At 39.5% G+C, this 27,072-nt stretch overlaps 1 protein-coding gene across 3 annotated transcripts; it reads right to left on the bottom strand.

Moving 5' to 3' along the window:
- Positions 1–28: 28 nt before the first annotated feature.
- fhip1aa (FHF complex subunit HOOK interacting protein 1Aa) lies at positions 29–26,130 on the bottom strand. 3 transcript variants are annotated; one of them, XM_061770969.1, is made up of 13 exons: positions 25,971–26,130; positions 18,807–18,868; positions 17,603–17,799; positions 9,526–10,203; positions 7,183–7,341; positions 7,028–7,114; positions 6,592–6,759; positions 5,611–5,690; positions 5,364–5,533; positions 3,757–4,596; positions 2,493–2,671; positions 1,703–1,823; positions 29–1,350 (listed from the first exon to the last, which is right to left on the bottom strand). In XM_061770969.1, the coding sequence occupies exons 3-13, from the start codon at positions 17,705–17,707 to the stop codon at positions 1,169–1,171; spliced, it is 2,769 nt and encodes a 922-aa protein (XP_061626953.1). In that variant the 5' UTR covers positions 17,708–17,799; positions 18,807–18,868; positions 25,971–26,130; the 3' UTR covers positions 29–1,168. The 3 variants fall into 3 exon arrangements, with proteins under 3 accessions (XP_061626953.1, XP_061626954.1, XP_061626956.1); XM_061770970.1 differs by having other exon boundaries at positions 18,812–18,868; XM_061770972.1 differs by lacking the exons at positions 29–1,350; positions 1,703–1,823 and having other exon boundaries at positions 2,578–2,714.
- Between the last annotated feature and the right edge of the window lie 942 nt (positions 26,131–27,072).

Below are 27,072 nucleotides of genomic sequence, written 5' to 3'. Positions count from 1 at the left end.
GCTTGACATGATTGACACCTCGTCAAAATGACATTTCACAAATTTTATTGTGCTGCCATTCTTTGTCATCAACGAAACAAGCACAACAAAAAGACTGTATTGCATCATTCATTGCCCGTATAATGTCGCTACAAAACCAAACCAAAAGGAATTGAACATAAATTTAACATCATCTCAAAGACTGCATCAGACACTTTCGTCTTATTTTCTTGATTGATTCGAGCCATTCTCAGATTTTTTTTTTTAATCTAAAGTAAAAATATGAATTAAATTGTCACACTTCTCAATAATTCCAGTTTGATTCTTTTTAAACAGGCACTAAAATGTGAATGTAGACAACATGAAGGGACTTTTTTTTTACCTGCTTTTGTGACAGCTCATGTTTAAGCTTAACGGAGAAATATGTCAAACCTTTTAAAAGCTTGCATACAAATAGCTGGGCTTCTGAAATACCTGTTTACCCGTCAAGTGTGAAATTAAACCGCCAACTAAATATTCTATGAGCTGCCTATTTCCCAAAATGTGTCTGTGAGCGAGCCTTTAGGATTTTGATGGATTGTGATGTCACAGTGGGGCTAATTTACACGATACTGCCCACATCCAGTTTCTTGGCAGCTTAGCTAAAAAAAAATTGTCTGTCTCTTTTAAAAGGCGCTAGTAGAGAGACCGCTTTGTAACAGACAGTGCGAGACACAACACCATAACCCCCACGCCAAAAATAGCATCGAAAGGAACACTTAAATAATCCAACCACTTTACCTGACAATGTTTCTTAATATTCTCCTTAATTTGCATAGTGAATACGATATGTACAAGTCATTAAATAGGCTGGCGTGGCAGAAAGTGGAGGAAATATGGCTTTACCCATAGACACTGAGGTACCAATAATAAGAATAGAAAGGCCACTTTATGAGATTGAAAAGAGACCGCACCCTTGCTCGAAATAAGACAGTCCGTAGCCATATTGTGCTTGCTGATGCTAATGTCGCTAACGCTAGACCAGGCTGGAGTCCAAAAAGGCCGCCCACCCTGAGAAAATTGAATTAAAGGGCCGGTAATAGCTAAAAAAGATAAAATAAATACAAATATATATCTAATGTCTTTGGTTGGTGGCCTGAAAAGATGATAGAAAAATAAAAAGTCTTCGTTTGTTGTATTAGGAGTTGCTTTACTCTTCCATGGGAATGTAAGACAAGATGGAGTGCTCTTGGGCCAGGGCGGCCAGTTCTTTGAGGAACTCGCTGAAGAGGACGGTGGCAAACACGTCGGTCCGCTCGGCAGAGATGGACCTGGGCTGCGGAGGCGGGGAGCTCTTCAGAATGCCGCCGCTTCGCACTCGATTGCTTCTGTCTGAGGAGGACAATGCAATATGCATTGAGTACACCTGAGCAATACAATAATATAGTGCATTTTCGATTGCTTATTGCATGCTTAAAAAATATGACCTTATTTTGAAGGTAGGCAATATATATATATATATATATATATATATATATATATATATATATTCCCTAGAATGTTTCCATTTCCTGTAGACAGGTACGTGATCAAAAGAGAAAAGTCAGTGCAGTTTTGGGAGTTTCGCATGTTGCTTAAGGGTGTCTCGGCAGTGCCATGATTACAAAGGTACACCACAACTCTACCTATTCTCACAAGATCATGATTGGTTTATCCCTGACACACAAAGAAAAAGCTCCATCACCTGCTTCTCCGTAAAGAGTGTCCCTGGTCAGTAGCCAGTGTTGGGCGGCCACAATCAGCTCAGGAAAGTCCTTACTGCTTGCAGCCAGCTGCTCGATCTGGTTCTTCACCGTTGCCAGGACCTGACGGGAAGTCACTCATGTCCTTAATCACATTTACTTCAGCCGTGGACTAATAAACTGGCATTAAAAGCCACGTTTCCCCAAGAGTGGTTCTCAAACGTACCAAAGAACCCGAACCATTCTCTAATGCACTACAGAGTTGACAGTCGAGGTGCAACGATTAAACCAACAACTAATCGATTATTAAATTAAACGACAACTAATTTTGCTAATTGATGAATCCTTTAACTTTAACAAATTTAAAATCGCTCAACAGTAAATATTCTCCAATTTCTGTAGTCCTCCATAAAAGCCGACTGATTATCTTTGTGTTTAATTAAAGTTAAAACATTTGCAAACATCTGCTTTTAGGAAGAGGATGATCAAAATCTTTGTGGACCAAACCAATAACTGCATCATAATCAATTTGTGTGTGCATTTTCTGCACTTCCAATTTTAAATAATGTCTTGTTTTGGAATAAAGATAAGGAAATTAACAATGTTTTTTAAAATTCTGATTCATCCATTAATTGAAGAAAAAAAAATCGACAGATTAATAAATGATTCAAACAATCTTTATTTGCAGCCCTAGTTGACACTAATTCAAACGCCGAAGTGACAATGGAAATGCCTAAAAAAACACACCGACTCAAACGGTACCACTGTGTGGAATCTGAATGCGTGTGTTACCTGGTAGAGTGAGCGAACGGTGGGCTGGAAGACCAAGTTGGTATTGAGGAGGAAGGAGCGCAGCAGAGGCTGAGGGTAAGCGGCCAGCTGCGCCAGGATGCCCGTCAGCAACAAGTTGACGTGCAGCGAGTTGGACAGCATGTTCTCTAGGCGCGACAGCAGGACGCTGACGAACGGACCTGCGGACCGTGTTTTATCCGAATGCATTCAATGTTTGAAGTACTGAAAACATATGCAAAGACTTATAACAATATAGTACTGAATTGTTGAAATATACAGTAGCTTAAGCATCTTTCTCACCGTTTGAATTTTCCTGATTTTGTGGGCAGGGCTAAAACACAGCCCTGTGACATCACAGGGCTGGAGCGTATACTTTCTAATTTTGTAAACTTTCACCAGAGACAACATGGCTTCGTGGGTAACTTGATACTAGTGAACGGGGAAATCCCGACCGTCTAACTACCTCTGCTGCCTCCAACCGTCCCGCTATCGTCAGGTGCCGTATTCCGCTGTGAGATTATGTCACCAACAACAAGGGTAAATTCACTTGTGTGCTTATTTTTATGATTATAGTCCATAATAACCATTCAATTTTGAAGTTGAGCCTCCAAACGTGATTTGACATAATATGAGCTATCACCCCCTCAGTATGTTTGATTCCATTTGGTGCATCCATTCGACAGACCAACAGCGTCTGAGAGCCCAGAGGTGGCCCTAATTATTCAAGTTTTGAAACCTGATTTTATATACTTTGCGATTTGTTTTAATCATACAAATTTGACAGGCCTGATAACATTACTCTTTTCTGTGGTGTGTCGAATTTACATGCCATTTATTGGGCCTGCTTAGTGCCACTTTAAGGCGGCAGGGTTTTTTTTTAGATGAAATAATATGGTTTGCTATCGAACAACGCACACTAAAACCAGCAGACAATCCAATAGCTTCTTCCCCATTGCCATTCATTTCTTAAGCGGTTGACTTATAATTTCATAGTGACACTTTGCCAGTTGTGCACATCTCTGTGGTGGCATCATGACTGCACTCATTGGTGAGGCTTCGTCACTCTGCGTCATTTGCACAACCGTCGCTCAGTCAGAATGAGCTCAATACGGGACACTTTTTATTGCTTAAGACTCTGTACTTTAGTGGTTATGTTTTATATGTATACTTTGTTATAGTGGCTCAACTACTGGAGACAAAGTCCACTTTGTGTTTTAACATACAATAAGGATGATTTGGATTCTTAATCTAAGATACAACTCACCTGTAAAAGGTGCCGAGTGACTCCTGGTGGTGCTGCAAAACGTCAAACCAAAGGGCGTCTGCAGCTTCTCGGGCTCTGGCGTCTCTGCGGAGAAGGAAGTGAAGTCCATTTCCTCATCCTCTGTCACGCCGTCATCCTTTGGATCTCCATCACATTTTACGGCTTTAGCGCCCGCGTCGTTGTCAAACGTCCGGACCAGCTCCTTGTACTGAGCCAGGAGGTCCTCGCCCACGTCTGTGGGACTTTTAGCATACTCGACCAGGCGCTTCTGAGTGAGTCCGTTCTTCAGGGGGTTAGGGTCTTTGCGTGGAGCCGCCTCAGCGGCTGTGGTGTCTTTCTTGGCCACCAGATCGTAGACCATGACGTCATCCTGGAACTCGTTCTCCTCGACGTAGGAGCCCTTCACCAACAAAATAGCTGACTTTCTCATCTCCTCTATGTGTCTGGGGGGGTCAGCAGAAGGCACAGGCACAGGCGGAGGTTTTGGCTCGTCGGTCAGCGGCGGGCACGCGTCGTAACTGTCGTCCCACTCCAGCTCCAGCTGGTTGGGCGGCGGTCGCTCAGGTCTGGGGTGCTGCGGCGCCGCAGAGGCCGCGACCCGTGGGGCTCTCTTCCTGCACGCAGGCTCTTCCAGGACGCCCGGTTGGTATTTCTCCGGAGGGGGTTCCTCGCCGTCGTACGCGGCCGACCACACTCGGCACGCCCGCATGCAGATGCCGATGCGCACGTGGGCGTCGTCCAGGTAGTGGAGGTAGCTGACGTCCAAGTAGATCTCGGAGCCGATGGTGCACGAGGAGTTCCCGACGGGATCGCCCTCGACAGAGACGCCGTCTTTCTCAGCTAAAGGAAAATCAATAATAAGTCCAAGAAAGACAGAAAGGTTGAAGGGAAATGTTTTTCACTGAAACTACTTTGCCAAAGCATAGTACAATAAAAGTGGTTCAACTTAAAAAGTCCAAAAAGTCAAACAAGAATCCGAAACAACAACAGAAAACATTTGTATTAGTTTTGATTAAAAAAGAAAAAGTGAGAATAGAAAAAGTTGACTCTTAAAATCTGATAATTCATTTCTATATTTTTTTTAAAATTATTTGTAATAATGATACAATTTAAAGTTGTTAGGTATTTACCTGCATATTATGACAAAAGAAAATGTTACAATATTTAAATAAAGACTTATTTATAATACTTTAAATAATTAAATATTAATATAATAATCAAATGTTATATTAAATCTTAATATATAGATAATGGAATACAATTATAATGGAGGAAGAATAATATTTAAACAGTTTTATAACAGAATAACTTGTTATAGTTTTATTAATAAATACTTTTAATTTATTTCATTTTATAATTTGTAATGTCATTAAGTCTTGATATATTGGAATTTCCATTATTTCTTAATGAGTATTAAATAGGATAAAACAATGATGGAAAAAACATTTGAGTATAAATGGTATTATAAGTATATATAAGTAGTACTTATTTTATAATTTTTAATAAAAATATATATATATTTTTTCTTTACACATTTCAAATAAGTAAATAATAGTAATATACTCTTAGCATTATGAATATTGAAGTATAAAGTTAAAAGTACTCACCTTTGGAGAAGAGTATGGACTCCAGCTGTCGGAGTGGCGGCGGACTACGGTCGGCCGAGCAGCAGGACGGCGTCAAGGCCAGGATCTTGGCCGCCGACGCCGAGTAGAAGTCGCGCTCCCTCACCACGCGCCGCTGACTCAGCATCATGTGATTGCACGGGATCAGGTACCTGGGGGTACATGGTGTGTGGTGAAAAACCCTCTCGAGTTTTTTTTTTTTTTTTTTTAAGCGATGCTGGGAGTTCACCTGAGGATGAGCTGCAACATGACGTCTTCACAGTGCAAACCGATCAGAGTGCGGAAAAGCGCCAGCGACACGATGCCCAGCTGGAGAAAGGCAAGGGAAAACATTTTAGGTGTACCTAATATTTTGTCCGGTGAGTGTTTGCTCACAATATGTTAATTTTTAGGTCCAAATGTGGGGGGGGGGGGGGGGGACGTTTGATGTTTTGGTGTGTCATTGTTGACAGTTGGCAAACATTATTCATTGACACAACTGACTAGCAACAGGACCAGCAAGTTGGTGTGGGCGTTGCCACGGCAACAGTCTACAGCAAATACAATTTAAATGGTTCAAATGACAATTGATCATAATATATCAAAATGTAATATTTCATTCATTATTGTTATATAACACAATATAATGATAAAGTACGACCAAAGAAGTGGCTTTATAGTTTAGTCATTTCACTGAAATAAGACATTTTTAAATGCAATAATAACATTTACAGATATATTTACAGAATATTTGATATTTTCATTTCCAATAATAATAAAATGTAATAAAATTATTTTTAAAAATATCAGAACATTTTACAAAAATAAAGACTTTGGAAATGTCATAATATACATATATTTTGTATTAAAAATAATTTAATACAGTGATTAAATATATTTTTATGAAGTCTTAATGCATTCTCTAGTATAGAGTTTCGCATCCTTTATTCAGGTATGGGAACCATTTTTAATTAGAAAAATCGCACAGCACACCACACCAAAAAAAAGTATGACTATTGAAATAATGATGGTCTCAATTTATTCCATGTGAAATCTGGGCCTGTTTATTATTTTAAATATATATATATATATATATATATATATATATATATATATATATATATATATATTTGCAGAAATTAAGTTAAATTTGATTACCGGTATTTTCCTGGTTGGGAATCACTGGTCTAGTGTTTCGTGCCAATTGTTGACATCTGCCTGAGTGGCGTACCTGGAAGGGTGTGTTGATACGGCTGACCAGCGTGTCCAAAATGTGGATGTTTTCGTGGCGGTGCAGCAGGATGAAGGACAAGAAGGTCTGCAGCAGGGCCGGCTCACTGATGCTTTTCAGGAACAAGTCCAGGTACGCCGTGGTGGTCATCACCTCCTCCAGGGTCAGCTAAATGGTGGAACCAAAAAAGAAAAAAATCATAATAATTATTAGACCAAATTAATAATGTGAAATTATGTTAGAACATGTTAATTGCAAATGCTATTCTATGCCGCTATTAGTTAGCAACAAAAACATGGCATGAAACAATTATTTTATTTGTTTTACAACAATTATTTTACACCAATCATTGTGAAATGATGTTGGCAAAATACTAATGTGATAAACTGTGCTGTTCGCAGTTAGCCAAAATTTTAAATGTGGCATGTGTACGAACCTTGTGGAGAGCGGGTGCAAGTACGGGCACGAGGAAGCCGTTGTAGATGTAGCCCAACAGCTGGTCTCTGATATCGGGGTGGGCCACCTGGGAAGTGGTTAGCGATAAGACTTGGAAGTTTTAGTTTTAAAGTTTAATTATTCCTATTATTTTACCTGGATGACAGCATTGCAGAATTCCAGGGAGTTGAGAAACTGGACCAGGGAGGGCATGCGGATCCAGTCATCCCTGTGCAGGTAGTGCCACTCGTCACTGGGGGTTTCCAGCTTGGCGGGCAGCGACGAATACAGACCGCTGAGGCCAGTGGCAAGAACCTGAGGTCAAAGGTAAGATGATTATTTGTTTAGTTACAAATGTTCACCTGATTGAGTTGGATGGAAGGGAAGATGTTGTATCATAATAACAAATGTCTGACATATAGTGCCAAGTGTGTATACAGTGGACTCCCGCATACTCGTGGTTAGGCCTCTGCGGAGTCGTCATTTGTTCGTGGATTTTTTTCTAATTTAAAAAATAAATTAAAAAATTCCCATTTAAATTCACTTTTTCTTTTTGAGGGGGAACCAACCCCGCTTATTCAAGAATTATATGGGTTAAAAAAATTTAAATAAAATAAAGATCATGTGTGTGTGTGTGCGTGTGTATATATATATATATATATATATAGTTTTTCCTATGCAATTGTAATGGGTGCCTCCGCAGATCTTCGTTACTCCCATTCCGGCTCAGTCCCTACACCCCGCGAATAGCTGGGGTCCACTGTACATACAAATATATATATATGGTTCTAAGTTATCATTCTAAATATGAGCTAATCAACTTTTCCTCAAACATTTGACCAATTTAGCACTGTGAAATGATGTTAACAAAATGGGAATTGTCCATGTCAAAGTGTGCTGTTGGCAGTTCGCAAAAATAAACCTGGCATTAAAGCGAAATGGTGATTTTTGCATGTGGCATGATGTAACCAAAACGCTTATTGCTAATGCTAAAGTGTGTCGTTAGCAATTAGCAATACAGCATGTGGTGTTTACGTGACCCGTGCCAGCATGAATTAGATTCCTCTGCTCTCTATGTTAATTAATTCCATGTACTAAGAGAGCAGAAACAACAGCATTAGCAGCAGTTTATCCGCAGTCAGATTATCCTTGTATAGCCAGCCAGCCAAGCCCGTTGCATTTAGCGTTGTCCATTGTTAACACTGGAATGGTATCAAAAGCTGCTTATCCTTTTTCTATTGTGCCACGTCTGATGCAGGATTAGTATAATTCAATAAACGCTAGACACGTACAATTCATTGTGGTTACGACAGGGCTAAGGACCCTTTTTGCTATCAGAGGGCCATGCTACATTTAGGAAGAAACACAGTATAATTAAGTATTATGCACATTCATAGGTTTTAGAAAATTTTGGGAGGTTTTAGAATTGCATGGCGAGCTATATACATTGGATATAAAAAGTCTACACACCCCTGTTCAAATGCCAGGTTTTTGTGATTAAAAAAAATGAAACCAAGGCAAATGATTTCAAAACTTTTTCCACCATTAATGTGACCTATAACCTTTACTACTCAATTAAGAAATGAAGAAAATGTTTAGAGTGGAAGTAAAAATAAACAACTGTGATAACGTGCTTGCACAGGTGTGCACACTTTCTTATAACTGGGCATGTGGCTGTGCTCAAAATTAATCAATCACATTCAATCTCATGTTAAATGGGAGTCAGCCAAAACTGCCACCTTTAAAGTGCCTTTGATTAACCTCAGATGTTCATTTGAGGGGTTGGGGCAAAGGAATTATTCATTTATCATTATAATTCATGAATTTTGCCCAGTAAAACAAAATTTGCCCTTATTTTTATTTTTATTATTATTACTCCTTTCTACCATAGCTTTGGGCCAATTAAATGCACTGATAAGATTCTGACATTTCACATAAACCTGACATCTCTGCATGAATAAACTAGTCATTTGTTGTTGTTGTTGTTTAAAAAAAAAATGGCATGTTATTACAGGAATAATGTCCTTTTTCCCCCCCAAGAAAAAAGGCAGACTTTGAGAATAAAAGCTTCTTTTCCAGAATAAAACACGTAATATTACACAAATTGCATTATTTAAATTCACTTGCTAAAATATGACTTTCTTCCCCTGTTAAACTATGACTTTATCTTGGAAAAATATGAATTTATTCTCTTAAGAGTGCGACTTTTCAACCTGACAAAATAGGTCTTTGGAAAGACTACACTTTTTTCTTGGGGAAAAAAATATGACATTTTTCTCGTAAATTGTTTCCCTCCAGAAAATATGAGTTTGTTATTGTTACATTAAGACTTTTTTTCGAGAAAAAAGGAAACGTTTCAATTCCTGTAGTATTTAGGACGACACATGGTAGTTATGTTCAGTTGTTGACGGGATTATACGGGTCCTTGGAAAAAAATTCTCCTGTGTAATTTGTGTATGAGAACCTCTGGACTAAAAGATGAACAATTGAAGCACTGACTGGACAGAAGAAGGTGTTCTCCGCCACGTGTTTGGCCACACGCCGGTTCTCTGCCGACAAGGACATGATGAGCAGCAGCGCGTCTCGCGCCTGCTGCCCCACGGCGCCCTCGCGGTGGATGAAAGGGATGAGGAGCGAGAAAATGAGGAAGTTGGCCGCGCCCTGGTCCTCGCTGGTGTGGAAGAACAGCTCCAAGACAGACGGGTCCTTGGCCAGGACACAGCAGAGCTGGTGCAAGAGGAGCACCAGCTGAGCCTCCACGGTGGGCGCCCCACCCGAGCCCGAGCACGTCGACAGGAGCATCATGAGCGGTCGCAGCACCGGTTTGTGGTGCAGTAGGGGCTGGTGAGACTGGCAAACCAGCATCTCATACATCTTCAACTGCTCCAGCTTCATGGCGTCGGTGAACTCGCGGCGCAGGCTCCAAACGAACAGGCGCTCCATCACGTTCTCCAGCACTACGAACTCCAGGATGGGGCCCATGGCGCCCCCCTTGCCGCAGTCCTCCTCCATCAGCAAGAAGAGCATGTGCTCCACGTAGTTCTGCACCGCGTTCGCCTCGTCGCCTGGTATGGGGCCGAAGCGGGGGCCGCCGCCCAGGCCCAGCACGCCCAGCGAAGGTGCCACGGCAGAGGTGCCGCCGCGCAAGGGATCGTGTTTTTCCAGGATCTTTACCACCTGTGAAGAAGAAACATGAGCTTAGGGTAAATGTGAACTTTCAAAGCAAAGTCTGTTGGAAAGTGACTGGAGTGAGGTTCTCCAGGATAGAGAACTTATCATGCCCATTACTCTGTGGCCTTAATTTGATTTAGGATATAACAAAGTTTTTTTGTTAGTGTGAACTGGTAGAAATCGAACAGTGGGGAGATTCCCCAGGCTGGAAGAAATTTGCATGTGAATAATTCTGTGGTTCAGTTAGTCTCCACGGCTCCACTTTGAATTGGTATATGAATAAGTCTATTGTAAATATCTTGTAGAAAGTGAATGCCTGAATGGGGTAAGGTTACCCAAGCTGGAAAAATTAACGTTCATAACACTGCTTTTTATAGTGTCGCTGACCCGATTTTGAATTAAGATACAACAAAGTTTGTTGTAAATGTCGGATAGAAAGTAAATGGAGCGGGGTTTCTGCAGGCTGGAGAAATTAGCACATTCAGAAAAACGAGAAATGTACTGGACCCAAAATTCAGCCTGGGAATTTAAATGGAGAGGTGCGCACAACTGAAAACCACATTTTTTTTGGTTCCTCCTACCTTACAATGAAGCGCTGAATACTAACCAGTGATCGGTGACCGTGATTGTAGGTCTCATCATTTTTGGTGTATACACTGTATGCATACTCCAATTGCCTACCCAGTACGACAGCCTGACACACGACATCTCCACCGGTCTGGTTATTGTCACTTCCTGTTCCATTCTCTTCCTTCTCCCCCTATAAAACCCACCACAACGTCCTCCTCATTCTCCAAGACCAGCACCACCTCCTCACTGCCACCATGGAGTCACCCAGTCCCTCAATAACCCCTCTGTTAATGACCTTCACCCCTGATGCTGCTGCTGGTAATAATATTCATCATCATCGTTACAGGTCATGTTCTTAATACACAAAAGCAGTTCATGTAAGAAAATACCATAAATCACACACATGCACACACGCACACACATACACACACACACCCTGTTGGGGGGTTTACGCTTTCTTATATCAGACTAGCCCCCCTCATTTGTTCATATATCAAATAATATGTGAGTATTCCGTAATTGATCATTACTTGATCTGGTTGACTTGATCATTTTCTGATGGTGAGCAACAACAAGAATAAATGATGCTTGTAATGTATAAGGACTAAAGTATTTTAACAATTGTGTATGCCAAATCATTTGCATAACAAATGCATGGTCTGCTAGGTCTAATTTGCCATTTTCCCACTGTGCCCACCTGTGGCAACTCACCTGTAGTCGTGCTACTGGATTCTTCCTCCACTGAAAAGATTTGTTAGCTTTGCACATTTTGGTTTACGTCTAGTGTGGGGGTAAGGGGGCGGAGACGACCGGCTTAGGGCTTGTCTGCTGCTTAACAACAATTGTGGGTCGCACCGCGCACGGCACAACAGCAAGGGTCCGAAGTCACGAATCATAAACACATGCTGCAGTTTGCAGGCTACAATCTATATCAGTGCTCGGCTTGGGGTACACAGTGCACGTGACCGATGCGCTCGTGCACGGCTTTGTTGACATAAGACTATACTATAAGTCGTCTTGTATTTGTTGAATAGTACGCTGTAATTATGTTTTGTTAAAAGATGGCTGTGTGTATTGAAAATTATATTGGAAGTATCCTCCATCCATCCATTTTCTGAGCCGCTTCTCCTCACTAGGGTCGCGGGCGTGCTGGAGCCTATCCCAGCTATCATCGGGCAGGAGCCGGGGTACACCCTAAACTGGTTGCCAGCCAATCGCAGGGCACATACAAACAAACAACATTCGCACTCACATTCACACCTAGGGCAATTTAGAGTCCCCAATTAATGCATGTTTTTGGGATGTGGGAGGAAACCGGAGTGCCCAGAGAAAACCCACGCAGGCACGGGGAGAACATGCAAACTCCACACAGGCGGGACCGGGGATTGAACCCCGCTCCTCAGAACTGTGAGGCTGACGCTCTAACCAGTTGGCCACCGTGCCGCCTGGAAGTATCCTATTCAAAAAAATAAAAAATACACTTGGCCAGGCTGGTGGTTCCACAGGTTGAAAAATAAGTACGTTAATAATTCTGCATGTCAATTACTCTGTGTCACTAATTGGAATTGAAAAATAGCAAAACTTGTTGTAAATAGCTACTGCAAATTAAATGCCGTGAGGTTCCCCAGGAACACTGCCTGTTATGGTGTCTGCGGCCCTATTTTGAATGAGGATAAGGTCGAACTAAGATTTTTGAAAAGGTACTGGTGGAATGTGACCGGTATAACATTCCGTACATTGGCGAAATTAGCACCTGAAACACTATGTGGTATTGACATTGTTTGTAACAGTAAATCTTTGTTCAAACAATTGATTAGCTGTCATGTCTACATCAAATATAATATATTACTTATAATGCTGACAGGTTAATGATCAACGATATGATTACACAAACAGATTTGTGTATGCATTGTTTCCTTCCATTGAGTGTGTGCGACATAGAAACCACCCTGCTGACAATAGAGTCAGCCTCCTTTGTCGTCTACCTTTGCTGTGGCAACAAACAAACCACGCACAACACAAGTGGGTCAATGGAAACGGGAGCCTGCTGGGAGCTCAGACTCAGGGAACAAAAAGTACTCAAGCACTACTCAACCAAACGCTACTTATGTAGGATGACCACACATCCTCTTTTTCCTGGACAACTTCACTTTTCTTGGCACGGTCAGGATTTTAAAAGCATGAAACCTAAGTTCCCAGTCATTCTTCCAAGACAAATCTAAGTCATTTGTCTTGCCTTCCTCCACGGTTTGCTTGCACTGCACTGTTCACATTTTAGGTGTCATATCATCACAGCAGCAATAGTCGACTAATTAATTACTTATTTAAGTTACTAAATAATGTCTGCTCTACCCGATATGCTGTGGAAGAGGTATGGCAACACAAACTACTGATTTTGCTGAATTAAAGGATTATCTTTTTTTTTTGGGGGGGGGGGGGGGGGGGGCTTTTTACTTACATTAACAATGAGAAAAAGGGACTTTTTCCCATCATTTTCCATACTTTTCGAGATACATTAACACCGCAATAAAGGGATTTTATTTATATGTGAAAAATGCTGTTTGGAATATTGTTAACTTATTGCAAGAGGGATTTTTCCCCCTTGACATTTTCCATAATTTTTTACTAAAAAAAATCCAGATTTAGGATATATTTTCTTAAATAACAATGCGAGAAAGTGTTTTTTCCAACATATTCTTATTTTTCTTAGTGAAAATTGCACATTCAGGCAATTTTTTTACTCCAAAAAAAAAGGTTTTTTCCCCCCACATATTCCCATTTCTGAATTTCTAGATTTTTTACATGTTAACATACAGTATATTTTTTTTCAACATTTTCCTTATGGTTGTCAATTGGTTAGAGCATCTGCCTCACAGTTCTGAGGACCGGGGTTCAAATCCTGGTCCCGCCTGTGTGGAGTTTGCATGTTCTCCCCGTGCAGCATGGGTTTTCTCCGGGCACTGCGGTTTCCTCCCACATCCCAAAAACATGCATGGTAGGTTAATTGAAGAACCTAAATTGCCCATAGGTGTGAATGTGAATGGTTGTTTGTTTATATGTGCCCTGCAATTGGCTGGCAACAAGTAACCAGGATTTTATTTTCTTACGTTAACATTGCGATAATGGCCTTTTTATTAGTGAAACGTGCTGATTTAGGACTTTTTTTCCAACCTGTGTCTTAATATATCAATAAATAGTGCATATTTTGGACAACGTTCACTAGTTTGTTACGCACATCTCTTTGTGGAGCAAAGCAAGAACCCATTACATTTTGGTAGGATCCCAAATAATGTATTTTCACTTTGTTGGCGTTACGGTCCACTTGCATTGAGGTCAATTGGTAGATAGTAGCTACAATTGACTAATAGGGCCTTGCCAGATAAGAGTGACAGATATTGTAGGAGGTCACTTGGCAATTGGGAAGCAGCGGTGCATTCGGGGAGCCCAAGTAAACACAATGAGGCCTGAGAACGGCAGATAAGCTGCAGCGTAAACGGCATCATCCAGACAGAAGATGGCCAGAAGATGGCCAGCATTGTTTACATCGTGTCACGGGGGAATAAGGAATAAGGATTTTAAATAAATAACTACTCTGGAATGCATCCTATTAGACAAGTTTACATAATGTTTTTCAGTTAAATCACTGTTCCATATTAAGTTATTAAGTTAAATCACTGCTCTGTAATGAATTATAAATTGCATATTATGCAACAAGTTGATCTAAAATCAATATTTTTTGTGTTAAATGATGCATTGTGTTACACATGAGATGCATTAGACAAGATTTTCTCAACTCGTGAGACAGGCTCATCTCCAAACAATGTTTTTGGTTAACACTGCTCTGTCTTAAATATAAATACATTGAATATTTTTTTTCAAGTTCAAGCACTGCTCTGTATTAATTATAAACTATCTCTAATGAAACACATTCTTTTAAACAATATTTCTAGTTATGTCACTGCTCTGGTCATCTCGAAGCTGAGATGAAAATTATTTTCGGATTAGATCATTGCTCTAAAGAGTTAAAATATAATACACATGCAACAATATTTTTCAGTTAAGGACTACACTGTATTAGGTTTAAATTGGATCTTATGAGACCAGTTTATTTTATCACAATATTTTCGATTAAAATAGCTTTGTATAAAACATAAAAACACAAAACTACATACAAAGTATTTCAGTTATATTTCAGCTTTGTATTAAACATAAAATACATATGAGTTAAGATTATTTAAATGCAGTATTTTCAGTTAAATCGCATCTTTATATTAACTGTAAAATACACGACGTTTTTTGTTGTTGTTGTTGCATCGGGATCAACATTGAGTATAGTTCGACAGTCATGCACATCTGGAATGAAAATGTCCTCGTTAGTGCCAAGAGTGAAACTGTTAGAATTGCGGGCGTTTCCCCTTGTAAATTTTCGATTCCAGCCCCTTGAAAAGATACAAGTTGCGTGCATTAAGTATCTCAGAAGATGATCCACGAGGACTTTTAGGATTACAATTAGTAAAATTTTTTATTTGTATTTTTTTTAAATACAAGGCAACAGCTAAATATCTTCATTCATCTGGGTGTGGGTGCAGCACTGCTAGCGGGTCCCACAGGGCTGGGCAGGCAAGCTGAGACAGACATCTCCACACTGCCAAGATTCCACTGGCAGGAGAACTACGCAGCACTTTAGTGTTCCCGGGACACGGCTGGAGCACTTCCTGCTGTCACTGTAGCAACAAATATTTTTCACCGGGCCTCGCCTCGATGACAGGACAGTGATACTTGACCCTCCCACTCTGTGCCCCACCCGAAATATCCAAAAGCAACAATTATTCTCATTTTGTCAATCCACCCGAGAGACAGTGTGAGTTATTTGAGTATGGTACGGAATTTGGGGGAAATGCTCGTTGTCAAAACATTATAGTATTAAGCAAGCTGTAATTCTTTTTGGCACAATAACTGATTACGTGGCTGTCCTTTGAATAGCAGAAGTAAAAGAAAAAGAAAACTGAACAATTGGTGGACATTGTATCTCATTTACATGAATTTTATGGAAACATTTGTACCAGGTTGAAAAAAATGAAACTTGATAAATAGGTGAACGTTGCACGAAAAAGCAACAACACTCATACAAAAATTTTATCCAAAAAATCGTAACCGGTAAAAAAAATAAAAATAAAAAATAAAAATAAATAAAAAACTGATAATTAAGTGAAAATGGCTAAATAATTATGAATTTGACCCCCCCAAAAAAGGAGATTTTATTTATGACAGAAAGACATCTCAAACTTTGTAGGAAATGCACGTGGTAAAAAAAAAATAAATCTTGGATAATTTAAGTGAAAATTTCACATCACACAAAAAAAATTGTATCTGACATAAAAATGCCTCAAAGTTTGCCCCCCAAAATGGAAAGACCTGGTAAAATAACAAACAAATCCTTTATATTTGTCCCCAAAACAATTGCTGGCATTTGCATCTGGATTACAATTACGATTAATTACAATTTATCAATTATTACAAAATTAATATAATGAAATAATTATTATTTGAATTATTACAAATAAATTATTATTTATTATTAAATAAATTATTATACTTACAAATTATTAATTCTAATTACATCACAATCGCCGATCACGATCAATGCAAACTAGAACTAGCAGACATTCCAACAGCTTCTTCCCTCTTGCGATCAACTTCTTAAACACCTAACCTACAATTCCATTGCAACATGCTGGCAATTTTTTGTCTTTTTGTCTTGAGTTTGTTGTCACATTTCTCTCAGGCCAATTACATATTACTCGTGCACTCACTGTCGTAGTCTCACCACGCTGCACTATTTGCAAATCTGCTGTTGACCAATTCTGGCCACTCATGCCAGAGTAGGATCTGCTCCATTTGTACACTGACTGAGGAGTATCTGCAACATTTGCACAATCAACATTGTCCCAGACTACTGTACTACTCGCTTGAAGTCTCGGCGCCCTTTACACAATGGTCATTGCACCTGACTATTGTAATATTAGTCATTCGAACTGCTCTAAGTGCTAGAGGACTCTGCATCTTTTTGCACAATTGTCAAAAACAAAACAAAAATAAAAAATGTACTGGCATTACCAGATAACTAGCAACCCTTTTTGCTCAGTGACTGTTTTTCTCAATGTCTTTCTGTCTCCAAAGTGTTCTCTGTCGATTGACTGTCTGTTGCCGTACTAGAGCGGCTCCAATTACCGGAGACAAATTCCTTGTGTGTTTTTTGGATATACTTGGCAAATAACGATGATTCTGATTGTGATTAAGAACAAAAGAAAAATAAGATGTAAAATTTGCCCCCCAAAAATTTGGGTCACATAAAAATTCCTAAAACTTTGATGAAAAATTGGTGAGAATTATGATTTGTTAAAGAAAATGGTCAAAAAATTAGTAATAATTTTAACTAACATAGAAAAATTTACCATAAATTGTCTAAAACTACAGCTGGCACAAAAAAAAAAACTCAATCCTGGTCAAAATTGAAAATCATTCAAATTTGAACAAAAAATGGGCGTGAATTGCACTTGGTTAAAAAAATAAATAAATAAAATTATTCAATAAAAGACGTCATGCATGCCTGTTTGATTTGGTTTTACTATTAGCGGCGGTTAACGTCTTTTTACACTTGAAATGGTGCGATGTGTCACAATTTGACCAATTTTATTTTTGTCTTTGGTCAAGTAAAGTGATTATTTTATGTTTTTATGTTGTTGTTTTTTTATGTTTAATGTTACAATGTTTAACTTGTTTTTACATTTGTTGTAGAGTTGTGCGGTGAGCAGTGTCAGGTGCTGACATTTACCTGAGCCCAGTGGTTCTTAAACACAATCATGCATGTCTCTGGATCCGCCCCTTGGAGCACCATAGACGGCCCATCTTGGTTTCCATTGGCGACCATGGATGCCATTGCGGCGACCGGTCTTTATGAGTCTTTCACCATGTCATAGGAGGGCGTCCCCGGCTGCTGTAACCACGGGAAACAGACTAACCGCAGAGGACCTGCATGAGGCGGAAAAACAAACCGTCGGCGGAGGTTTTTCCTGAAGAAGGCGCAACACAACGGCGCGCGCTGTTCTCCCTCTGCGCCGCCGCGCTGCAGCTATGCTAGGCATGCAGGAACAATAACAAGAGAAGTCACATGACTGGGTGGAGGAGCCCACTTGGGGCCGAGCTGTCAAATTGCTTTTCAGAGTAGCTCAGACGTCTCGAGAGGCTTCCAGCGTCACGTGTGCAAATTAGATGAAAAACTAATATTTTGCGCGGTGCATATACAGTAACTTTGCAGTTCAACTGGGAAAGTGGTTATCTAATTGGCCACAGAAAGGATGTAGCATGTTCTTTTTGAGGACATGACTGGAAAAGTGAGACAGCGGTTTGCTTTGACAACCCTGTTTAACCTGCTTGAGCAATTCTAGTCAAATTTCAAACCAGGATATATGTCTTGTTCCACTTGTCTTTCTGAAGAGCAGTCATGTATTCATGATGTAACATACATCCATCCATCCATCCATCCATCCATTTTCTGCACCGCTTATCCTCACTAGGGTTGCGCCGTGTTGGAGCCTCTCCCAGCTATCTTTGGGGGAGAGGCGGGGTACACCCTGAACTGGCTGCCAGCCAATCACAGGGCAATTATAAACAAACAACCTTTCGTACTCACATTCACACCAACTACTGTAGTCTTGTAGGATTAGACTTTTTTCATAATAACTTTATTCAAAAAAAGAATACAACTTTATTCTTGTATTATGACTTCTTGTATTATGGCTTCTTTTCCCTTGAAACATTGTTCCATTGTGTAGACGACGCACACAATACCTAAACCTACGTCGTCACATTAAGAGTCAGTGAATAACTGAAAAGCTGTCACGACAGCAAATCTGACCCTTCCTAAACGCACCACGTGGCCCATTTTTAATTCACACGGAGGCCTTCAAAACTTTGCCATCTGCTTTTACTCAAAGATGGTTCGGAATGCTATGAATAGAATGTTGTTATGGTCTTACCTTACCATCTTCAAGCGGGATCGCGAGGCTCAGCTGAAAGAGATGTCCTCATCCCACACCGGCTAAATAAAAACAGAGAGCGAGAGAGAGTTTGGGAAGCGTTTGCGTGAGGAGTGTGGGAGGCGAGGCATTCTTGGAAATGACTGGACGTGAGTAAGATGCTCCGAGAAACACGTGAACGCAAGAGGAGGAGATTCCAAGGAGGCAAAGGGAGGAGATTCAAACTAAGGGAGTGAGAGAAAGTCCACAGTAAAAGATTACGACTTCCACATGTGCACCATCCACCAAAAAAATGGCAACGTCAGCACTTCCGCATGGCTGCATTCCTTCAAGGTCCTCAACATTACTTCCCGGGAAGACAATAAAAGCATTGTCCTGGACAAATTAGCGCCACGATGCAAAAATGTCACTGCTAGAGAAGAGGGCGAGGGGGGCGGCTTCTGCGCCGTGCAACGTGGGAATTGTGTCATGCGGTCATGTGAGATGACGTTCCCTTTTATGTTAAATGAGTGTTAAAATAAACACGGTGGCCAACTGGGTCCGCGGCAACCGGGATAAATGTTTTTGGGAAAATGTGATTGGCTGCCTAAAAAGGGGCATCACAAATGTTTCGTCGCTTCAAATAATTCATTACCAAATTATGTGTAAAATGAAATACAAATGAGAAAAATCATTGTATCGAATATGCATTGTTTATATAGCTTTATTAATTCACATACTCAGAGTGCTACAAAATCAACTGTAAAATACAAATACAGTGGTGTCTTTAAGTATGACTTTAATTCGTTATTGAAATGAATGGAAATGCCATTAATCCGTTCCTTCCTCCCAAAACAAACAACAAAACTCCTCTCAGCTCAACAGTACGGCACAAATATTAGTCGTTCGTTGCAAAGGATTAAGAAGAGTAACCTTCAGATGAGAGTGGCAATAAACAGCTTGAAGCCGCTTTTTTGGAGAATATTTACTAATTATATCTGACAAACTGACGCTTGTTGAGAAGTGATTTTGAGTCACCTTCCATCGTACAGCGCTTGTATCCCAAGTTTAAGCACGCAAGTCAAAGCAAAAAATTTAAAATAAATAAATCGGCGGATCGACGGCTTGTATCTCGAATGGTTGTCTATAATTTGGAGTTTTCCACAAACCTAAAGTGTTTTCGTAAACACCCAAAACAATTTCTCGTCTTCAACTAACCTAACTTGCATGTTTTAGTAAAGAGTGAAGACAATTTTGACATCAACTAATCTCAAAACAGTCTTCAATAAACACAGTATCTGCTTTTTCCATAAATAGCAAGACAATATACAGCAAGTACCTTGACTCACGAGTGTACCAACTAACGTGTTTTCTGAGTTAGGAGCTGCCGCCCGGTCGATTTTTTTGCCCTTCCATTACGAGCCAAGTTGACGTGCGAGCAAGTTTCATGTATGCTACCACAAGATCCACCCAGCAACCTGCATCTCACTCATGATTTGAGATACGAGTAAACTGTGTTAAAAGCTCTGTCGCGCAATTAATTAAACTGATAAATCAAAGCACCACTGCAGAGTCTTCAATGAACCTTCTTGTTGTTTCCTCCAGTGTAGCTGCAGACAAGTACCAAACAACAACAAAAATAATTAGAAGCCCAGGTCAAGCGTCGCAAAGAGCAGGCCAAAGATAAAAAAACAATTATAATTAAATAGTTGCCCGGAGGGAGGTTTTGTGATTTAACCCCCTGTCAGCACTCCCACAGGCTTTCACTCGCACAGGTGTGCTTTGCCCAAACAGCTCCAAGCAGCACACCCATAATGCTCTCACTAATCTGCCTTTATACTGACAAAATACGAGTTTTCATTTATCTCCGGCACAGAGAAAGCATTGACAAGTTTCCAGTCGGTTGTCATAGTGACACACGCAGGCTAACCAAGGCGAGAGCTCCTGATAAAATATTTAAAGCCACACGTGAAGTTGCTGCAAGGCCGCCGCTCGACAACACAGCAGGAAGGAAAAACTATATGCTATCATATCTACAGTACGTTATGTTGAAACTTTACGTGGTAAAAAAACGCTAACTAGTATATTGTTCCCATTGTTGACCTGATCACCTATTTTGTGCTCTCAACTAACAGTGGACCAGCCAGGACACCTCTCGTGTTGTGCTAGCATTAGCCTCGGTGAGCTGTGGTGGTACGCACATTTCCGCACCTGAGATGTGGTGTCACAGCACAAACTAGCTCTGTTAGCATTTAGAAATTATTAGCGTCTTATTACTTATTTCCTTCACCTTGAAAATAGTGCAGATAAGCAACAGATGTTATCTACTTCACTAATCATCAGATTGAAATAATAAATGTGAATTATCTTGACATGTGCAAAACAAGAATTTGAAGCAACAAGTCACAAGGCGACTCTCGCCTAACGTGAAATTATAAAACGTACGCCGCCTATTTGTATTCAGTAAAGTGTCTTTAAAAAAAGAAATTATGCAAATGTAGGCGGCGAGGAAGACTAAACTGTTGCTTTTTGATGACAAACACATAAACGCTAAGCACAAATCTCGGACGATATGTACGTTAGCATTAGCATAGATTAAGATTAGCGTTTTCCACTCAAGATTCTCAAAATGGGGTGTAACACTATTCGCAGGCGATAGGGAATGAGCCTTGCCACGAATCGAGTAATTGACTCGGCTCAACTAAAAAGGTTTACGGTCGCCTATAGATGTCACAAGATGATGCCAAAGCACTATTGTATTGGATAGGGTTATAGGGTGAGTTTTTCAGTGAATAACGAAGGAAGGGTCCCCTTCACAAAAAAAGAAGGGGAAAAAAGGTAAACTTTTGTGTAGGTGAATAGTGAAGGGGTGGGGGTTGCAGATTCCAACCAAAGTGAATTTTTAATTTTTAAAAAATTTATCCACCCCAGAATCAGAATGGCATCAATCTAAAACTGCCAATTTTAAATAAATCAAGAAGAATCTGACCATTTTTCAAGGACGGCAACAAATGAGCTCACTGGAGCTCCGAGCTTGCTATCTTGACACTCACACAAATTGAGATATTGTATGAACACATCGCTGGAATGCAATGACATCACCCTGACTTTCATGTTTTTATGAGGGTGGGTGTTCAATAGGCTTCTGTCTGCCTCAGAAATCTCATCGCCAGCTTGTGTGCATGAAGTCTTCCTCACTGATAAAACAAAAAAACAAAATGGCAATGAGAGGCGGAAGATGGAAGTCGACCGATTTTAGTCATGCAAACAAGTCGTGTGGAAGAGTTTGAGGCGTGAAATGTTGACTCACTGTCAAATATTTGCTTTACCTTGTTTAAAAATGAACCAGTTTGACTCATTTTATATTTGTTTATCCAATTTTACCTCCAAGGCGTTTTTCTAGTTAGTTAGTTAGTAGAATTATGTTTAAACTACGTAAACAAAACAATAACCAATAAACTTGGGTCAAGCCTAGATTTTAGTGTACTTCCAGATAGTAGCCTAGTCATTAGCTTGTTAGTTAGCTTGTGGGACTATGCAAAAATTACATGAAGGGAACAATATCTACTTAAAGTTGGATCAAGGAAGAACGCATTTACGCAGATTTGGTTGGACATCCATCCATCCATTTTCTGAGCCGCTTCTCCTCACGAGGGTCGCGGGCGTGCTGGAGCCTATCCTAGCTATCATCGGGCAGGAGGCGGGGTACACCCTGAACTGGTTGCCAGCCAATCGCAGGGCACATACAAACAAACAACCAGTCGCACTCACATTCACACCTACGGGCAATTTAGAGTCGTCAATTAACCTACCATGCATGTTTTTGGGATGTGGGAGGAAACCGGAGTGCCCGGAGAAAACCCACACAGGCACGGGGAGAACATGCAAACTCCACACAGGCGGGGCCAGGGATTGAACCCCGGACCGCAGAACTGTGAGGCAGACACTCTAACCAGTCGTCCACCGTGCCGCCTTGGTTGGACATTAGCTAGCTAACAAAAGGATTAGGAAAAAAATGGTCTTCGGTTTTTTTTTTCCCTATACATTTTTGTTACCATTTCGGCCTTGATGAAGATCTGCACTCAACTTAGTTTGTTAGTTAGGTTGCAGCATTTTGCAAAACTACAAAAACGGAACAATATTCACTCCATTTTTGTTATTATTATTATTATTCCGGCAAATAAATTGCCTTTTTGGCTGCATCAACATGCCAGAAAATGTACTATTTATCCCATGTATTCTGGTTAAAAAAATAAATTAAAAATAGATGTATTTTAGGGGTTCCCACCATGACTCAGTAGTGCCCCCTGAAAAGTTGGCACCAGTTTCATTTTCACCGACCAAAATGAAATTCAGCAAACCTATCGATCATGACAGGACATACGAAAAAGTCTCAAGGACAAATGGCCAAAATTAGACAGGAGGTTGGCCATTTTGGTTTAAAGCAGACATTTGTGGCAGATTTTAGAGCTTGTACTTTGACGAACTCCTACTAGGGACTTCGCTGAGATGAGTTAAAAGTACTTAACTTATTTTGATTAATCGTTTTGAAAAAAATGGGGCATAAGCCAAGTAACAAGCCATTGATTGTTTGGCCTTGGTGGAGATCCATGCACTGCCATCTGCCAATCTAGTCTGCTTTTTGCTACCTTCGTGAATACATAATGCCTAATACATGGCCCTGTATGCACTACACAGGATGTTATTGGTGTTAAAAACAACACAAGTGGTTCAAACTGATTATTATGTTACAATCTCTTATTATTCACACAAAGGGAGAGGCTTGTGAAACTGCCTCTTTTATTTTATATGGTAATAAAATGTAACTTTTGTCAACCTTTTTTTCTGATGTAATTTCTATACTTTTTAATGTATTTTTTTTTAAATAACATTTCCAATTGAGAGGTTAAAATCAGCGCAATAAATGAAATGTCAAAAGAATATTAATTTATCATATTACACAAGGGGTAAAAAAAAAAGCATCTAAGGTCATCGACTGGGTGTGGGAAGGGAGGGAGTTAGGGGCTAATCCCAAACTCGGGACACAGCTGATCCGGTTGGCGACATCTGCTTTGGCAAAGTTTTTTTTTTTTTTTTTTTTCTAAATACAATCCAAATATTAATCGGCACTTTGTTTCGAAACATTTATAAACAAAGAGGCAGTCACAAGTTTTCATAGATGAAGAAAAGCTGCATTCTGTATTTGCATCAACTAGCAGGTTGCTTCTTTGTAAATATATTTTTCTACATTGTAAATGTATTTTTTTTATTTTATTTTTATCTATGCCAATTTTTCTCCTTTGCAATTGCTATACTTACTTTGAAAAATTATTGTACAGTAACTTATTTTTAATGGCTTCTCATTTTCATTGTGTTAATTTCCCTACTTTTTGTGGGTTTGTTTCAGTTATTGTAAATATGCCATTATTTCTTTTTCAGCTTTTTGTCAATGTTTCTTCTGCAACTTCTATACTTTTTAAAAGAAAAGGATAGCATTTTAAATTTATTTTATTTAATTTTCGCTCCTTTGCAATTATTGTTTTTATTAAAAAAAATCCTTGTAAATATTTCGTTCAACTGCTTATTTTCATTTTTTTTTTCAATTTCTCAGTTTTTTTTATCTTTGTAAATGTGACTTTTAAAAAACGTTTTCATTTTATTTCTCCTGCAACTGATTTTGTTAACTAACATTTGTGACATTTATTTTAAACTTGTTTTCATTTTTTTTCCTTCTGCAACTGTTGTATTTTCTCAACCATTCCATCTATTTTTCCCTCCACATTTTTGTAATTACATTAGAAATTGCGGATATTTATTTGGAATTATTTTTTTAAGTTTAAGATGCCTGTATTTTAAATCTAATTATGATTAATATTAATATAATATAATAATATATTTATATATAGAATATAATCAGTTAATGTTTTTAATCAATAGTTTGTAATCATTTACTAGTTATTTACTATTTATAAACTATTTAAATTTCCTGTATTTCTATTAAGCTGAATATGACTATTTTAGACTACAAAAACAAAAATATTTTACTCACTAATTTTTCACCATTTTGATTTTTTGTTTTCCATTTAATTTTAATATTTTGACAAATTATGTTTACCTCTTGCACCAGATGAAACGACACCTTGTTAAGTGTTTGTGGGAAACATGGTTTAATACACAAACAGTGCAGCAACACATACAGATGGATAATATCACAATACTCACAGGTATATATTCTTTATCCTCTGCGAAAAACGTCTAATATTACAGCTGTATATATATATATATATATATGTATTATATATTATGCATGTATTATACTGCCCACCAGTGGCCAATGTAGGCACACAAGAAGGAGCCGCATGATGAATGCATGAAATTATGATGCGCAACTTATTATTTTTTAAATAAAGTACAATACTGTAGACTGCTATGTTTCTTATTTAGAAAACGAAAAATTGCGTTTTATGAGGGGCTGGAACGGATTAATGGCATTTCCATTCATTTCAATAGGGAAAGATGATTTGAGAAGTGTTTTGACTAGCTACGGAACAAATGAAACTCCTATGTCCAGGCACCACTATACTGTAGGCGAGTTTGCAAAATGACGAGGGTTCTGTACATGCATTCGTTTTAACAAGCACGTGCTAATGTAAATAGCATGACGGCTCCAGAACTGTAATGGAATGACATCCAGTGTGACGTCATAACGCAACTCAACACCATTACATCTGATATTTGAGCTCCAGGAGCCTTCAAATCAATCTAAATAGTGACGTAGGTGGACATATACCGTGAGTTAGACTTAACAACATTAATACACCAAGGGGCAAGGAAAAAAATGGACGGTTTAAGAGTGTATTGTGATTAGTTTAAGGAGTGTCCACATTGAAGACCATCCAAAGTATCGTAAAACAACAACTATTTGTCTTCATGATCGTAAAAAAAAAAAAAAGTCACACCGAGTCACGGAAGGATACCTTCGGAACAATAATAAAGCGAAAGGTAGTTTGTAATGGTAAACCGAGCTAAATCGCTAACTAGCTATCAAGCTCAACACACACGCGTGTCAATCACAGGCGCGCATGCGCAAAGGATCACAAACGCGTACTGCGAAGTCAAACGAGAAAAGTCACCACGAGTGAGAGAGAAAATAAAACACAGGCATACTTTTCTTCTTTTTCTTACCGTGTGATTCCGGCAGACGCTAAGGTCACGTAGGTCCACAATGCAGATATACACTGTTTAAGTCCTTTGAATCCCGAGGTAAAGGAAGTCTTGACGTGGTTGCGATATTGGAGAAATGTAGCGTGTGGACGGTTGGGCGAGTTGACTGCAAAGGTAAAACCAGTCAAGCCCCGCCCACTTGGATGATTGACGTGTCAAAGCGTTTCCTTAGTTTTGCCCTGAAAATGATACAAAATTATATCAGTTAACTTATTTTAGTTTTGACATTGTTTTCAAAATGTGTCACTGGGACGTGGTTTTGTTGGAATCATTTTGAATCAGTTAGAGAAGCGCTCTCCGAAGAGCTCTAATAATGCAATAGTTGTTAAATGTCTCCCTCTGTTGGACAAAGAAGTTACTGCGTGAGAAAATACTATAGAAAATAGAAACTAACGTGGCGAATTATAGTACAGAACAGTATATGTATAATAAAAGAGAACCTGTTATCAATTGCCTTAGGTACCTGAATAAATAAAGGTTAAATAAATACATTTCAAAACTTTATTAACTTAGTACAGGCAGAATGTGGCAGCTGTTCATGTACTAAACTGATATCATCAGGATCTTTTAATTGGAGGTTTAATTTATCCATCCATCCATCCATTTTCTGAGCCGCTTCTCCTCACTAGAGTCGCGGGCGTGCCGGAGCCTATCCCAGCTATCATAGGGCAGGAGGCGGGGTAAACCCTGAACTGGTTGCCAGCCAATCGCAGGGCACATACAAACAAACAACTATTCGCACTCACACCTACGGGCAATTTAGAGTTGTCAATTAACTTACCATGCATGTTTTTGGGATGTGGGAGGAAACCGGAGTGCCCGGAGAAAACCCACGCAGGCACGGGGAGAACATGCAAACTCCACACAGGCGGGGCCGGTGATTGAACCCCGGTTCTCAGAATTGTGAGGCTGACGCTCTAACCAGTTGTCCACCGTGCTGCTAGGTTTAATTTAACAAATTTATATATTTTTTCAACTTAGACATTGTAATTTCAAAGAAAAACAACTGAAAACAGCATGTGCAGAAATATTGGCACCCCTCCTTAATATTTGGTTGCACACC

Source organism: Phyllopteryx taeniolatus, chromosome 4, assembly GCF_024500385.1.
Source record: "Phyllopteryx taeniolatus isolate TA_2022b chromosome 4, UOR_Ptae_1.2, whole genome shotgun sequence".
In the NCBI taxonomy this organism is placed as follows: domain Eukaryota; kingdom Metazoa; phylum Chordata; class Actinopteri; order Syngnathiformes; family Syngnathidae; genus Phyllopteryx; species Phyllopteryx taeniolatus.
Note: the sequence above shows the minus strand (reverse complement) of the source record. Positions and strands in the feature narration are given on the sequence as shown.

Bases quoted from the DNA above. Each gene is read 5' to 3' on its own strand.
- fhip1aa (XM_061770969.1), bottom strand. From the start codon at position 17,707: ATGGCATCCATGGTCGCCAATGGAAACCAAGATGGGCCGTCTATGGTG. The intron at 7,115-7,182 runs GTAAAATAATAG...ACCACTTCCCAG, and splicing joins TCTGCAATGCTGTCATCCAG to GTGGCCCACCCCGATATCAG. The intron at 4,597-5,363 runs GTGAGTACTTTT...ATTTTCCTTTAG, and splicing joins GTCCATACTCTTCTCCAAAG to CTGAGAAAGACGGCGTCTCT.